The 16,208-nt window shown below is 39.9% G+C and overlaps 1 protein-coding gene across 1 annotated transcript; it reads left to right on the top strand.

The window, feature by feature from the left end:
- The first annotated feature begins 9,025 nt into the window (after positions 1 to 9,025).
- On the top strand, positions 9,026 to 10,557 carry ACRALDRAFT_1063881 (uncharacterized protein). Its single transcript, XM_071016871.1, has 3 exons — positions 9,026 to 9,364; positions 9,471 to 9,846; positions 9,949 to 10,557. Exons 1-3 carry the CDS (start codon positions 9,249 to 9,251, stop codon positions 10,210 to 10,212), a joined length of 756 nt encoding a protein of 251 aa, XP_070875139.1. The 5' UTR covers positions 9,026 to 9,248; the 3' UTR covers positions 10,213 to 10,557.
- Positions 10,558 to 16,208: the final 5,651 nt, after the last annotated feature.

Genomic DNA, 16,208 nt, shown 5'->3' with positions numbered 1-16,208 from the left:
ATAATCGGCGTAGGGGACTTTATTGTTTCCTGCGCTTAAGGGTAGTTCCGGCCTGCCTAAATAAACGGCCTGTTAACGTTATTAATACGATACGGTCACGGTTTTCTTTATCCTGTTTTAAGCCTTCAAGTCTTTGGTTTTAGCTTCGGCTTTTAAGTCTTCGAGTCTTAAGCGTTAGGATATAATACGGTTACTAGTTAGTCCGCTAATAATAGGCGAAGGGCTCTAGAAAAGGCCTGGAAGAATATCGCGTTACGTGGGCACTAGAAGAAGAGGTCCGAAAGAAGATTCTGTTTCGAGTTTATATTCTGATTCCGGTTACGATACGTTAATAAAAACACTAAAAATAATATATACGATAACAGCTATAAAAATAGTTTCCCGGGGCCTAAGTCTCCGGAAGAGCGACCCCGATAATGCTTCGGAAGAGTAGAGGCTCCCTGCTTATTAATAGCTATATACTATCCCGACGTAGAGACTGCTTATATATTAATAGTCCTATAGATCCGGTTTAACGGTCCTGAATACCATGGATCTGGAAAAGCAGAGACTGCCTGCTTAGAAAGAATAGTCGAATATATAGAGGAGGGTATCGCGACGGCGATATTATAGAAAGAGGAAGATATAATACTAGGGTAGTTAGAGTCACGTATAGAATATATTTCTATTCCTCTTAATCGGGTTAACCTTATTTTTTAAGGTCCTTATAAGTATAGTGCTTTATAGCTATAAAGGAGCCTTAGAAGAGCTTTACGCTCTAAGGTCTAGTCACGATATCTTTTTGCCGTTTACTTCCTGTTTATTTAATTAGATTAACGGTAACGTTATTACCTATAGGCAGCCTACTATTCCTGGTAGTCTATATAGTCGTAGCCGAAGTAGTAGTCGGAAGAGCCGCCGCCGTGGTAGAAGTACGACTTTATAGTAGAGTTAGGATAAGAGTCCTGCCTAGTATAATCCTATTCGCCTAATTAGGTGTTATTCCTATAGTTAGGATAGCTACCGTCGGCGTATATGCCCGGAAAGGAAGAGCCCTGTTAGCTCCGGGATCCGGAAGAGCTCCTATAATAGCTCCGCGCTTTAGAAGAACTAGCGCGTTAGTTCCGTTAATCCTGTTATTCCGGCACCGAGCTCCTGTGTTAGCTTTATCGCGTTTAAGGCTTCGAAGAGCTCCTATGCTAGCTCCCCTGCCTCCTCCTCTCTCTTCCTACCTTTTCTTCCCTTTTCTTTTTCCTGCCTCCTTTCCTTTTTCCTTTCTCCTCTTTTTCCTTTTACCCGTTTATTTACCTAATTAGGGTAATAGAATCGTTTTTAGAAGTAGAAGTCGTTCGTAGAGTCCGTGGGAGCTTCTTCTAGTTCCTAACAGGGGCCGCGTCTTCTAATTAATAGGGGCCGCGGCTATAGCCTTCGTGGATTCGAATCTAGGCCCGTATCCTTTTTTAGATTACGCCCTAAGGCCGGATTTTTCTTTCCCCGAAGCTTCGTTAACCTAATTAGGATCTTTTTTATTATTTTTAGGTTATTTAGAAAGCTGCCCTTAAGGGGGACCTCTTCGTTTAGCTTTAGGGCTAATGGATATAGTCCTGCCCTTCCCCCGATTCTACCCTACCCGATTTTTATTCTTTTCTTGTTACGCGAATACCCTTATCACGAGCCCGTTTTTCTTTTCTTTTTATATAGAAAGCTATACGCGTAAGAGCTTTTTTATATAGCTTTAGGGCCAATAGATAACTGGCCCGGGGCCTAGCCTATAAGTCTATAGGAACCGCCTATACGTTAGTATTTCTTCTACCTCTTCTTTAGACTATATCTTTTATAGTTCTTTACCTTCTCTTTTACTCGTAACTATATTAGCCTAATTAGAAGAAGACGAGTCGAATAGCTCTAATTTTAATTAATTTGGATCGCTGGTTATTAAGTTATATATGGGTTAGTTTAAGTATTATTCCTGCCGCCCACGATTTTATTAGATTTTAATCCTACCTACCGTTTTCTTTTTCTGCTAGTAGTTACTATAAGCTTATCCTGCTTACCCTTTCTCCTCTCTTTTTCTTACTCTTTTTACTACCCTTCTTTTCCTAATATCTTTATTCCTTTAATTAGCCCGAGCCTAATCTGCCTACCTATAGTTAATCTAATTAATCCTATTAATCTAATTAATCCAGTTAATCCCGTTAATCCTATTCTTTTTCTTCTTACTCCTTCGAGCCTAGCCACGACTCTGCCGCCTCAAAGAGTCTACCACGATTCCTGCCTTCGATAAACCGACCTGCCTTCCTATATACCGTGCCACGCCACTAAAAAGATCCGACCTACGTGCTTTATACCTGTAAACCGAGAAATAGATTACCTGCCTTAATCTAGGTAGTAGAAAGAGATAGATATACTCTATAAGAGATATAGAAATACTAAGATACCTTTATATAGGCCCGTCGTTTACGATCTTCCTATAGACCCCGAGAATATATAGTTCCGAAATCCTAATTAGTTTATAGACCTCGAGACTAGCTATATCTCCTGCTTTTATAAGCTACGCTATTAATTCTCCTACTATAATCTTCACGGCTATTTCTACCTAGTTCTGCGTTTTATATTATTAATCTTTTACTAGGGCCGCCCTTACCGCCTACCCTGTTTATGCGTTTATAGTCACGTCTTCTACGTTACGGTCTTCTTAAAGATTATATTAGGGCCGCCGCCTATTTACCGCCGCCGCGTTGCTTATTCCTTATACGGAACCGAGGAAGCCGCCGCCGCCGCCTAGCTTATATACGAAGGACCTATAAGGTTACCTTTATTTATCTTTAAGGTTACTATCCTTCGACCCTACGTCTTCGAGAGACGTCTCCTGGAATACGTGCGCGAGGAAAAAAGGACTGCTTATAGATACCCTGATTAGGGTAATAGAGATATATTTAGAACGTTACTATTTATATTTATATTAAAATTATTAAGACCACGAGGCGTGGCTTAATAATTTAGGGCCGATTATAAAGGGGTAGACCCGTGTTCCGGGTTAGGATATTAGATATTATATAACTACTTAGTCCTAGAGATCTGGTCTTATATACGGCTATTCTTCGGAATAGACCCACTATATCTAGCTAGCTTTTTATCCGATCTTTTATAATCGTTACCTATTATATATTATAATTATAATTTATATTATCCTTCCCTTTTTAGTTATCTAGACGATCTAGAAAAGCCGACTATAGGCCCGCCTACCTATCTAGCTATTCGTTCCCCTGATCGGACTACTACCGACCCTTTTAGAGGCCCGGCGATTATCTCCTCGGGACCCTTTAGCTCTAGATACGGACCCGTGATAAGCCTAACGCTCCTTTCGGCTAGCCTATTAGTTAGTTATTTGTTTTAGCCCTAGCGGAGCCGTTCTATATAGTAACGGCTTCGCCTTTCTTTAATTAGTGCTTAGAGGCGGATATAATCGGCGTAGGGGACTTTATCGTTTCCTGCGCTTAAGGGTAGTTCCGACCTGCCTAAATAAACGGCCTATTAACGTTATTAATACAATATAGTCACGGTTTTCTTTATCCTGTTTTAAGCCTTTAAGTCTTCGGTTTTAGCTTCGGCTTTTAAGTCTTTAAGTCTTAAGCGTTCGGATATAATATGGTTATTAGTTAGTCCGCTAATAACGGGCGAAGGGCTCTAGAAAAGGCCTAGAAGAATATCGTGTTACGTGGGTACTAGAAGAAGAGGTCCGAAAGAAGATTCTGTTTCGAGTTTATATTCTGATTCCGGTTATGATATATTAATAAAAACACTAAAAACAATATATACGATAAAAGCCATAAAAATAGTTTCCTAGGGCCTGAGTCTCTGGAAGAGCGACCCTGATAATGCTTTAGAAGAGTAGAGGCTCCCTGCTTATTAATAGCTATATACTATCCCGACACAGAGACTGCCTGTATATTAATAGTCCCACGGATCCGGTTTAATAGTCCCGAATACTATGGATCCGGAAAAGCAGAGACTGCCTGCTTAGAAAGAATAGTCGAATATATAGAGGAGGGTATCGTGACGGCGATATCGTGGAAAGAGGAAGATATAATACTAGGGTAGTTAGAGTTATATATAGGATACGTTTCTATTCCTTTTAATCGGGTTAACCTTATTTTTTAAGGTCCTTATAAGTATAGTGCTTCGTGGCTATAAAGGAGCCTTAGAAGAGCTCTACGCTTTAAGGTCTAATTATAATATCTCTTTGCCGTTTACTTCCTGTTTATCTAATTAGATTAACGGTGACGTTATTACCCGTAGGCAGCCTATTATTCCGGGTAGTCCACGTAGTCGTAGCCGAAGTAGTAGTCGGAAGAGCCGCCGCTATAGCAGAAGTACGACTCTATAGTAGAGTTAGGATAAAAGTCCCGCCCGGTATAATCCTATTCGCTTAATTAGGTATTATTCCTATAGTTAGGATAGCTACCGTCGGCGTATATACCCGGAAAGGAAGAGCCCTGTTAGCTCCGGGATCCGGAAGAGCTCCTATAATAGCTCCGCGCTTTAGAAGAACTAGCGTGTTAGTTCCGTTAATCCTATTATTCCGGCGCCGAGCTCCTATATTAGCTTTATCGCGTCTAAGGCTTTAAAGAGCTCCTATACTAGCTCCCCTGCCTCCTCCTCTTTTTTCCTACCTCTTCTTCCCTTTTCCTTTTCTTACCTCCTTTCCCTTTTCCCTTTTCCTTTTTTTCCCTTTACCCGTTTATTTACTTAATTAGGGTAATAGAATCGTTTTCGGAAATAGAAGTCGTTCGTGGAGTCTATAGGAGCTTCTTTTAGTTCCTAACGGGGGCCGCGTCTTCTAATCGATAGGGGCCGCGGCTATAGCCTTTATAGATTCGAATCTAGGGCCGCGTCTGTTTTTGGATTACGCCCTAGGGCCGGATTCTCTTTTCCCTAAAGCTTTATTAACCTAATTAGGATCTTTTCTATTATTTTTAGGTTATTTAGAAAGCTGCCCTTAAGGGGGACCTCTTTATTTAGCTTTAGGGCCGATAGATATAGTCCTGCCCTTCCCCCGATTCTACCCTACCCGATTTTTATTCCTTTTTTTCTACGCGAATACCCTTATCGTAAGCCCGTTCTTCTTTTCTTTTTATATAGAAAGCTATACGCGCAGGAGCTTCTTTATATAGCTTTAGGGCCGATAAATAACTAGGCCCGGGGCCTAGCCTATAAGTCTATAGGAACCGCCTATACGTTAGTATTTCTTCTACCTCTTCTATAGACTATATCTTTTATAGTTCTTTACCTTCTTTTTTACTTATAACTATATTAGCCTAATTAGAAGAAGACGAGTCGAATAGCTCTGATTTTAATTAATTTAGATCGCTGGTTATTAAGTTATATATAGGTTAGTTTAAGCACTATTCCTGCCGCCCACGATTTTATTAAATCTTAATCCTGCCTACCGTTTTCTTTTTCTACCGGTAATCACTATAAGCTTATCCTGCTTACCCTTTTCCCTTTTTTTTCTTACTCTTTTTACTACCCTTTTTTTCCCGATATCTTTATTCCTCTAATTAGCCTAAGCCTAATCCGCCTACCTATAGTTAATCTAATTAATCCTATTAATCTAATTAATCTAGTTAATCCCGTTAATCCTATTCTTTTTCTTCCTGCTCCTTTAAGCCCGGCTATAACTCTGCCGCCTCGAAGAGTCTACCGCGATTCCTGCCTTCGATAAACCGACCTGCCTTCCTATATACTATGCCACGCCACTAAAAAGATCCGACCTACGTGCTTTACGCCTATAAACCAAGAAGTAGACTGCCTGCCTTAATCTAGGTAGTAGAAAGAGATAGATATACTCTATAAGAGATATAGGAATACCGAGATACCTTTATATAGGCCCGTCGCTTATAATCTTCCTATAGACCCCGAGAATATATAGTTCCGAAATCCTAATTAGTTTATAGACCTTAAGACTCGCTATATCTCCTGCTTTTATAAGCTACGCTATTAATTCTCCTACTATAATCTTCACGGCTATTTCTACCTAGTTCTGCGTTTTACGTTATTAATCTTTTACTAGGGCCGCCCTTACTACCTGCCCTGTTTATGCGTTCACGGTCACGTCTTCTACGTCACGGTCTTCTCAAAGATTATATTAGGGCCGCCGCCTATTTACCGCCGCCGCGTTGCTTATTCCTTATACGGAACCGAGGAAGCCGCCGCCGCCGCCTAGCTTATATACGAAGGACCTACGAGGTTACCTTTATTTATCTTTAAGGTTACTATCCTTTAACCCTACGTCTTCAAGAGACGTCTCTTGGAATACGTGCGCGAGGAAAGAAGGACTGCTTATAGATACCCTGATTAGGGTAATAAAGATATATTTAGAACGTTACTATTTATATTTATATTAAAATTATTAAGACCACGAGGCGTGGCTTAATAATTTAGGGCCGATTATAGAGGGGCAGACCTGTATTCCGGGTCAGGACGTTAGATATCACGTAACTACTCGGTCCTAGAGATCTGGTCTTATATACGGTTATTCTTCGGAATAGACCCATTATATCTAGCTAGCTTTTTATCCGATCTTTTATAATCGTCACCTATTATATATTATAATTATAATTTATATTATCCTTCCCCTTTTAGTTATCTAGACGATCCAGAAGAGCCGACTATAGGCCCGCCTGCCTATCTAGCTATTCGTTCCCCTGATTAGACCACTACCGACCCTTCTAGAGGCCCGGCGATCGTCTCCTCGGGACCCTTTAGCTCTAGATACGGACCCGTGACGAGCCTAACCCTCCTTTCGGCTAGCCTATTAGTTGGTTATTTGTTTTGGCCCTAGCGGAGCCGTTCTGCATAGTAACGGCTTCGCCTTTCTTTATTACCTTTATAGATATAGTCTAAATAGATAGCCGGCCCCGGGACTATATACTAAATAATAGTACTATTATAAGCAAACTAGGGTCCTAGAGCCGGCGCTAGGCCCGGGGCCGTACTAGTATTATTCTAGTCCGGTGTTTTAGTATAGTCGTGATATTCCGATAAATCGTTAATACCTTTAAAAGGGGTATTATAAACCTATATATTAAACAGTTTATTAAGCTGCTTAAGAGAAGCCTTTAAGGCTATAAAACTAATAAAAATACCGCTATTTTCTATCTGCTTTTCGAGGTCCTTAAAGACCTTAGCGGTGCCTGCTATAGAGGCGTTATAGGCGTGATTTCCGGCGGAGCTACTAGAGCTATTGCTGTTATTATTAGAGGAAGAACTAGAGGAGCGGTTACCGTTAAATCGATTTCCACTACGGCCACGGCCATAGCCGCGGCCGCTATTATTCTCTCGGTTACCGTTATACTGCTAGTATTAGTTAGTGCCGTGTGTATTAGGCTTAGGGCAGCCCGGCGTTATATAAGGGTCCCGGCCGTTATTCCGATCGTCCTAGGCGTTATTAGCCTAAACCTTGCCGTTATTATTATTCCCGCCGTTATTTCCGCTATTATTGTTTCCGCCGTTATTACTCCGGGATCCGTTACCACGAAAGCCACCGCGACTAGAAGAGCTCCGGCGTTACTTAATGGCCTCCTCCTCTTTTATAAGTCGATTAGTTAGGAGCCAAAGGTTAACGTTACTATCGGCTTACTAATCGAGGTAGAAATTCCATTAGTCTTTAAAACGGTTATAGGCCCCGGTAAGGCCCTTAATAACGTTAGCGGCTATAATATTATTACTATAGGTCTTATCGCCGGCGGCAGCGAGGATCTAGCGGAAGTCTTCGTGTCTAGTAAGGTAGTCGGCTATACTTCTAAAATCCTATAACTTTAGGCCTAAGGCCTGCTTAATCGCGTTAGCCCGGATCTCGCCCCTGCTAGGGGCGTACTTCCTAAGAGTTTGGATTATATCCTAGGGTTACACGATATCTTCCACCTCCCGTTAAAGGGGCTGGGTTAGAAGGGAAACGATATATATACGGGCTTTCCTGCGGGTCTTAAGCTAACGCCCGTGGAGGGCGGTCTTAGTAGTCCAATTTGCCATGGATAGCTGTATATCGGGTAACCTAAGGTTACTGGTTTCTTTGGCCTTAGAGTCGCCGGCCTTCTTCGCTTCGGCTTTCCTTAATTAGGCGGTTATAGCGGCGGACTCGGCGGTCTAACTAGGGTAAATAAAGCAGTCCTCTATAGTCGGTGGGTTATTATCGATAATCTTTTTACCCTAAATATAATCGAAAAGGCCGGCGGCCTTAGCCCTGCGTTAGGTAAACACGGTCTATTCGGCGTAGTTATTCCTGCCCTTAAGGGGAGGCACCTTAAAGGAGGCGAGGTAGTCGTTATCGGATATCGTGGGAGTATCGGCAGGCCTAAAAAGGCAAAAAATCGGCTACGGCGTTTAAAAATCATAATAAAAAAAGGTTAAGGAAGGGGAAAAATTTAGATAGCAGAGTCCAGAAGAAGAGAGGGCTTATAGGCAGAAATTAGTATAAAAGGCTCGAAAAGGAAGGAGGTGAATAGTTATAGCTGCCTTAGAGGAAGGGGCGGCCGGTGGGTTATTAACGAATTAACGATTAACACTCAAGCTAAAAAGCGAGCTGTTAATATAGTTAAAGCTCAAGCCGTTATAAAAGGCGAGCTAACGATAGGCTTAAAAGCAGAGCCGCTAGGCTATAGAAGAGGTTAAAGATCGTTCTGCTTAACGCCGGCGGCTTATAGCGGGCGGGCGGTTAAAATCGGAGCTGAAAAGCTCTTAAAAAAAGGCCTAAATAGGCTTAAAAAGAAGAGCTTCGTTAAGCTTAAAAAGGAGGGCAGAATCGCAGAGCTATCCAGAGCTCTAAAAAGCAGTAGTTACAGTTACTACTATATAAGATTAGGAGCAGCCTAGCAGAAGTTACGTAAGGGGACCAGTCAATTATAAGGAACTATTAGCTACACGATCCCCTATAGGGTGGGGTGGAGGTACTTATAAACAGGGACTTTCCTATACAAATACGATCCGTTTAAGGTACCCTTACTTGTATAACTTCTATCCATCCTAACAAATATTTCCCTGTGTCCTCACCGACGTTTCCCTGCTTCCGGTATCGGGCGCAGAGGTCCGATATAGTTGCCCTGCGCCCGGCAGATATGATAACCCGGATCCGATATCCTGTGGAAGCTTACAATATTGACGTTCCGTTCTGTTATACGGCCTGCGACACGTTTCCTCCTCACTAATATCTTGTCACTTGTCCCTTACCGATACACGAAAAGCAAACCAGTGCACGGCATTTTTTCACCATGGCACCTAAGGCGATCATAGCTCCCTCCATTCTCTCTGCCGACTTCGCCAGCCTTGGCAATGAGTGTTCTCGTACTATCAAGAACGGTGCGGACTGGCTTCATGTCGACATCATGTACACGGGGACAAAACCCACACCCTTCCATCTGCCTTTTTCACGCGGGGCACCGCGACAACATGCGCTTGAGCTGACATAATGCCCCTCCCGCACTTCCTCTTAGGGACGGTCACTTCGTGCCAAACCTCACCTTCGGCCCTCCCATCGTCGTCAAAATCCGTAGCCATGTCGACAAGCCCACCGAGAACTTTGGCAAGGGTACCTTCGACTGCCATATGATGATTGCAGAGCCGAAGAAGTGGGTCAAGGAGTTTAAAAAGGCGGGTTGCGACCTTTACTGTTTTCACTACGAGGCCGCTATCGACTCTTCTGCCGCCGAGAGCCCCGAGCAGGTCACTGACCGTCGCACCACGCCCCGTGAGCTTATCCGTTATATCCACGAGCAGGGTATGTTGGCCGGTATCGCTCTTAAGCCCGCTACACCTGTCGACGTGCTTTGGGATATCCTCGCGAGCCCCGATAACTTAGAAAGGCCAGACGTAGGTTTCTCCTGTCTTTAGTACTATCACGATCAATTGTATTCTTTGTCATCTCCCAACCGAGGCGCACAGCGGGCTTACGTTTCTTCCTTGCATCCACAGATGGTCCTAATCATGACAGTCGAGCCCGGTTTTGGAGGTCAGAAGTTCATGGCGTCTGAGTTGCCTAAAGTTCGTGCGCTGCGGGACAAGTATCCAGACCTGAACATCGAGGTCGATGGCGGGCTGGGTCCTGGAACTATTGACCTAGCGGCCGACGCCGGCGCCAACATCATCGTCGCCGGTAGCGCCGTATTTGGGGCCCAGGACCCTGCTGAAGTCATTAGCCTGTTAAGAGAATCCGTAAATAAGCGTCTTGGTGGCTAGTGTGTGAATATGGGGAATTTAATCCTGTCCTGCGGAAGCCGTCAAGAAGTACAAATAAATAAGAAGCATAGGCAAGATTGGATAGTAGTAGCCGTTACAGACATTTGTGCCTTGGTTAATAGTCGAGGAGGTGTATCCTGAAATGGAAACGAGGGAGGCTCGCTATTATGCTTGTAGTAAAGGGGGATATCCTTTAGGGTGGACTTATTCGGACTGTGATAAACTCTTAATCGGACTATGGTCCAATTATGACAGCTCTTGACAGGCCCCGCCACCTGCCAGTGCTCTTTCTTTTTTTTTTTGCTATATAATTTATAACCTGCTATAATAAAAACTTTATAACGGTCACGAAGAGATGGAACGGAAGAGGAAGATCTAGAGGAAAAGAGGTAGTTTGAATTGTGGAAGACTGTGAAGACTATAGAAGTGAGATATAAAGAGAGAGAGAAAAAGGAAAGGAAGAGGGAGGCGGGTAGCCTGGTATATATAGTCCTTTCCTATAGTTTATTTAAGCTACTAATTTAGTATCCAGACCCTCGAAGTATAGGCGAGGGTCCGTGGGTTATTCCGAAGGTCCTAAAGGTCCGTGGGTTATTCCGAAGGTCCTGAAGGTCTGTGGGTCTACCTGAAGGTCTATGGGTCCACCTAAACGTCCGTGGGTCCACCTAGGGTCCCGGGGGACTCGGGAGGACCCTAGAGGACTTAGGAGGTCCCTAGGGGACTCGGGCGGACTTAGGAGGTCCCTGACTTATAGGAGGTTTTATATATCGTACTACGCTATATATAGATATATTTATTTTCTGGGTATAGTACTAACACCCCCCCGTAAGCTAACTCCTATATAGTAGGTGTAGCTTAGCTAGTTATTTTATAGTCTATATATTTTTAAGGCGAGGGAAAAAAAAGAAAACCTCTATATTTATTATCGTGTAGGGAAAAAATTAAAAAAACCCTTTTTTAATTTTATTCGAGGAAAACCCGTTTATAGGTAAAAAACCTAGTATTTAAGTTCTTTTATTTCTTTATAAGGTGGTAGGTTATATTCTGGTAGTATATCGTCTTTATAACCTAGGTTTATATAGCTATAGAGTATATTATAAGTCTCTTTTAGTAACCCTGTTATTATTATATCGGATATATTATATTTAGTGTTTATATACAGTACCTTTATATTATTTTCCTATACTTATTATTTATAGAAGTGAAACTATCTATCGATATGCTTTACTCTTTTATAAAATTCCGGGTTTTTAGCGACCTTTTTAGCACTCTCGCTGTTTATAAGAATAGTAGGAATCCTTGGTTTATTATTACTGACTCTTATATTAAGGTTATCTATAAGTTTAGTATATAGATTATATATATAGATTCCTTCTTTTATAGCCTCGGTCAGAGCTATATATTCGGCTTCTGTTATTAATAAAGCAACGACTTTCTGCCTCGATAAGGTCTAGCTAATAGAATTATTTATTTCTACGCAGTATATATATCCTAAGGTAGACGTTCTATCTTCCAGAATATCTAAAAAGCTAGTATCAGAGTAACCGTATATATATAGGTTATCTCTTTTATAGTTATATAGAAGACCTATATTAGGATATACGTTTATATAGGCCCAAACTCTATTTAGTGCTATAAAGTATTCCTTCGAGGGGTTACTTATATGTCGGGCACACTTATTAATAGTATAGGTTATATCGGGCCTAGAGTAAAGAGCTAGATATAGTAAGGCTCCTACTTCTTATTGATATTTCTTTATGTCTTCTTTTAACGCCTATTCAGGGTTTGGTATTAGGACCTGTTTATGAATATATAGTGTATCTACCTTTTTAAGAGCTCGTTTATTATACCTTTCTAGTATTTTCTTCGTATATAGCAGTTAGCTTATAAAGAGTGTCTTTTTAGTTGTATTTATATTTATTTTGTAACCTAGAAAGGTATATACTTTACCTAAGTTTTTTAGTAAAATATCTTTAGATATCTCTTTATAAAGGTGATCTATTATAGTATCTAAAGGACTTATAACCATAATATTATCCACGTGGTAAAGGAATATGGCTCGGTCTCCTTTATTATGATATATAAAGAGTTCTTTATTAAACTCGGAGACTATACAGCCTAGTTTAGTTAAGATTTTAACTAGGAAGTTATACCAGAGTCTAGGGCTCTGTTTTAGGCCGTATAAAGCTTTATTTGGCTTATAGATAGTTATACTATTCCCTTCTTATTTTTTATAACCCGTTAGTTAAACGGTATATATTAGAGTATCTATATCAGTATATACGAAAGCGTTTATTACGTCGAACTGCCTGAATTTCCAGCCCAAAGAAACGCCTAATAGGAAGGCAAGTCTAGATGTTTCGGGTCTGTAGGTTATAGAAAAGGTTTCTAAGTAATCGATTCCGAGTACTTAATTAAAGCCTTATATAACCTATCTTGCTTTATATTTTATTGGTTCTCCTTTATTATTTAGCTTTATTTTATAAACCTATCGTCCGCCTAGGACGTTATATTTTTCCTTTATTTTATTAAGAGGCGTATCTTTTATAGTTATTAAATCCCAGGTCTTTCTTTTTTCTAGTTCTGTTATTTCTGCTACTATAGCGTCTATCCATTATGATTTATCTAAGCTTTGTATAGCCTTTTTATAGGTAGCTGGGTCTAATAGAGAGTTTATAGTTAAGAGGTAGTAAGGCTCTATTTGAAACTATAGGTTTCTAAGAGTGGTATCTTCTATTAAGTATAATAAGCGCTTATTATTTTTATTATCGACTAATATATAGTCTTTAAAAGCTGACTTCGGTCTCGAGGGTATTTTAACTTATATACTAAAGTGGCCAGTATATTCAGGTCTATTACAAGTATTTATATCTGGGTTATCGTAGCCGGTTACTACTCGTAGACTCCTTAGTCTATTCTGTGTGTTATCTTCTTCTTTAGTTTAGATAGACTTAAAAGGTCGTTTTAAGACCTGTTATTATATAGTTTTCTCTAGAAGCTAATAAGGCTCTAGGTCAGAAACCTGTTCTTCTTAGAGAGAGATATTACTAGTATTTAGGTTTAAAAAAGAAGAGTATATAAACTGATTTTCAAGTATATATACATCTCTAAACCAACCGATCCTTCCTAAGACTGGGTTATATATCTTATAGTTATAATCGTTAAGGCCGATAAGGGCACCACGAATAGCTCTGCTATCTAGTTTCTTCTGGTTCGGGTCGTTATTTTTATAGTAGGCTATAAAGCCCTAGACCCGAATATTGTTTATATTCGGTTTCTTCTTTTTAACTATCTCGAAAGGGGTCTTAAAACCTATAACTGAATTCGGGGTCCTATTATATATATATACTGCTAAATATACAGCATCCCCCTATAGGTATCGAGGTAGTCCAGAGTGGAAAAGCAGACTACAAACCTTTTCTATTATAGTTCTGATAGCTTATTCGATTAAGCCTTAGGTCTTATAGATATATAGTGGTTTTATATTATATTTTACGCCTTAAAAAAGACGTTTAAAGGAGGCGTTTATAAACTCCTTTCCACTATTAGTGTCTACTTCTTTTATTCTTATATCGTAGTTATTATTTTCTACTAGTATTTTCCACTCTTTTATAGCTAGATTAACGGTTACTTCTGATTTATTAGGCAGTAATTTTGCCTAGAGGAACCGGGTAGAACAGTCTATAATTAGTAGAATCCAGCGCTTCTTATTATAAGTCATTGGTTCTATTAGGCCGCAGAGATCCATATATACCTTTTCTAGGTAGGAGAAGTCTTTATATTTATTAACTGAATCTTTATTAGATAGTATAATAGCCTTACTACGACGGCAGGCATTATAGCTGTTTATATCTATGATTTCTTATTCTTATACTTTAAAGTCCTTAAAAAGAGAGGTATTATTATATAGGTTTTTTAAGGTAACAGGGTTTATATAGCCTATTCTATTATACCATAGTTATATAGTCTCTTTTATTTTTACGCTTCTTTTCCTATTATTTTAGTCTCTTTGTTTCTAGAGGTCTAGATTTTTCTGATTCTTTATTTCCTTATTCTTTATTCTAAGGTTTATAGGATTTCCTTTATTATATTAATTTCTTTATTCCCACCTTTTAGGATAACTGGCCTAGCTACGGCCTAGTAGAGTCCTCTAAAGAGTCTAGCTTTTATATATATACAGAGGGACTCTTTTACTATTTCGTTTTTAAAAAGAATAAGCTATTTATTACCTAATAAACCTCTGACTTTATTATCGAGGTTTAGGAGACCTATTATATTAGTTCCTAGTTCAGGAATATAAAGGCATTCTTTTAGAAACAGTGTTTTTCTAGTATCTTTAAACTTTATAATATAGTTTCCTACGCCTATTATCTTTATTATATTTACTTTTCCCTAACTAGCGAGCCTAGTAATGGTTTTATATATAAAGAAAAGAGATTTATTTATTATTATATAAGAGGTAGCTCCGCTATCTATATAAAAATTTAAGTCTAAACTAAACCTATTCTCTGCCTGAATTCTGAAAATCCTTTTAACTATCCTACCTATATTCAGGTTAGCATATAGAGTATTCTGGGGATTTTAGGTTATTATATTTACTTCTTTAACGTCTATTATATCCTCGGCTTCCGGGTTTGGGAGGACGTCTTCGAATATAATCGATTTATCCTCTTCTTTTTCAGGTTCTTTAGGTTACTTTTTAAGGATTATATTCACGGAACCCTTATTATTTATAAGCGTCTAAAGCAGTTAGTTCTTTAAAAGAGCCATAATAGCGTCCTCCCCTTTCTTATATTAGGGATTTAGGGACCTGGATCTGCCCCCGGAAAAGGAGGAGGAGGAGGAGGACTTAGTGCTCTTAGAGACCCGATTCTGCTGCTTTTTTCTGGTATTTTCCTTTATAACCCAGCCTTTAGGAGCCTTATCTGGGTAAAGGAAATAGTAGCTAGGGGAGACGTGGCCGGGTTTCTTATAGTTCTTATAAAACAGTCCCTTTGTCCTTTTCCAGGGCTTTTTAGACCCTTTAATAAGGAGAGTGTTATTTACTAGGGAACGCTCTATTTTCCGGGAGGCGTTTATTAATTTAGTAATAATTTTATTTAGTATATAACTCTGGATATCGTGACGGAGGGACTAGGTGATCTGGTTAGTGATAGAGTCGTATCTCTTATTAAGGGCGTTAAGAATCCATACGTAAATCACCTTATTAGGAAAGGAAATCTCCTTTCCTTCTAGAGCTAGCAGATTTTCCTAAACCTTATATAGGAAGGATTCAAGGGTTTTATAGTCTAAGGGGGAATTATTAAAAAAGGTTCCTAGGGTATTAAAATCAGCTTAGAAGCCTTTCCTTTCGTATAGGCCTTTTAGCTTTTCCTAGACTTCGTGGGCCGTATCTAGGCCTTAAACCTAAGCGAGAGGTCCTTTAGAAAGGGTGGAGAGTATTTTACTAGCGGCCTTAAAAGAGTCTTCTTTCTGTTTCTAAGAGGGATTCTAAAGCGGTTTAGTTATATTATTCAGGAATTTCCCTTTATAGGCAAAATAGGCGTGTATAGATATCCTCTAGAAAGGGAAATCGGCACTACCTTAATAGTTTCTTAACCGTGGGGATAAAATCCTTACTAGTTATCTTCCTAGCTTTAAAACGGTGGTCTTTTTGCTAGTATTAGAAGGGGGGAAGTGGAATTACCCGATTTCTGGTTCTGATTACCTAAGGGGTTAGATATAGGGGTGAAAAGTGGGTCTAAAGCGGGGAAAGATAGGGCCACGTAATAGTATAGTTCACGGATATTAAAAAAGTAGAGCCGTTTCTTATATATCACGAAGGAGAGATTGGCTTTTTCCTTTTTTAAAGACTAGGGTTTATAAGCCACGTAATATTATAGCCTTTATAGGGGTGTGGTGGGGCGGTATAGCTAGTATATAGGGGGTATAGATACTAAGACTTAACTATTCGGAACGGGGTCCTATTATAATATTATTCCGTTTTTTCGGAAAAA

This window comes from Sodiomyces alcalophilus (assembly GCF_042370955.1).
Source record: "Sodiomyces alcalophilus JCM 7366 unplaced genomic scaffold ACRALscaffold_4, whole genome shotgun sequence".
NCBI classification, from domain to species: Eukaryota; Fungi; Ascomycota; class Sordariomycetes; order Glomerellales; family Plectosphaerellaceae; genus Sodiomyces; species Sodiomyces alcalophilus.
The sequence above is the reverse complement of the archived record's forward strand: the minus strand, read 5'-3'. Positions and strand labels throughout refer to the sequence as shown.

What these genes read in the sequence shown, in the direction of transcription:
- ACRALDRAFT_1063881 (XM_071016871.1), top strand. Translation starts at nt 9,249, where the DNA reads ATGGCACCTAAGGCGATCATAGCTCCCTCCATTCTCTCTGCCGACTTC. An exon ending in TGGCTTCATGTCGACATCAT is followed by an intron (nt 9,365 to 9,470) that starts GTACACGGGGAC and finishes ACTTCCTCTTAG; the next exon opens with GGACGGTCACTTCGTGCCAA. An exon ending in ATAACTTAGAAAGGCCAGAC is followed by an intron (nt 9,847 to 9,948) that starts GTAGGTTTCTCC and finishes TTGCATCCACAG; the next exon opens with ATGGTCCTAATCATGACAGT.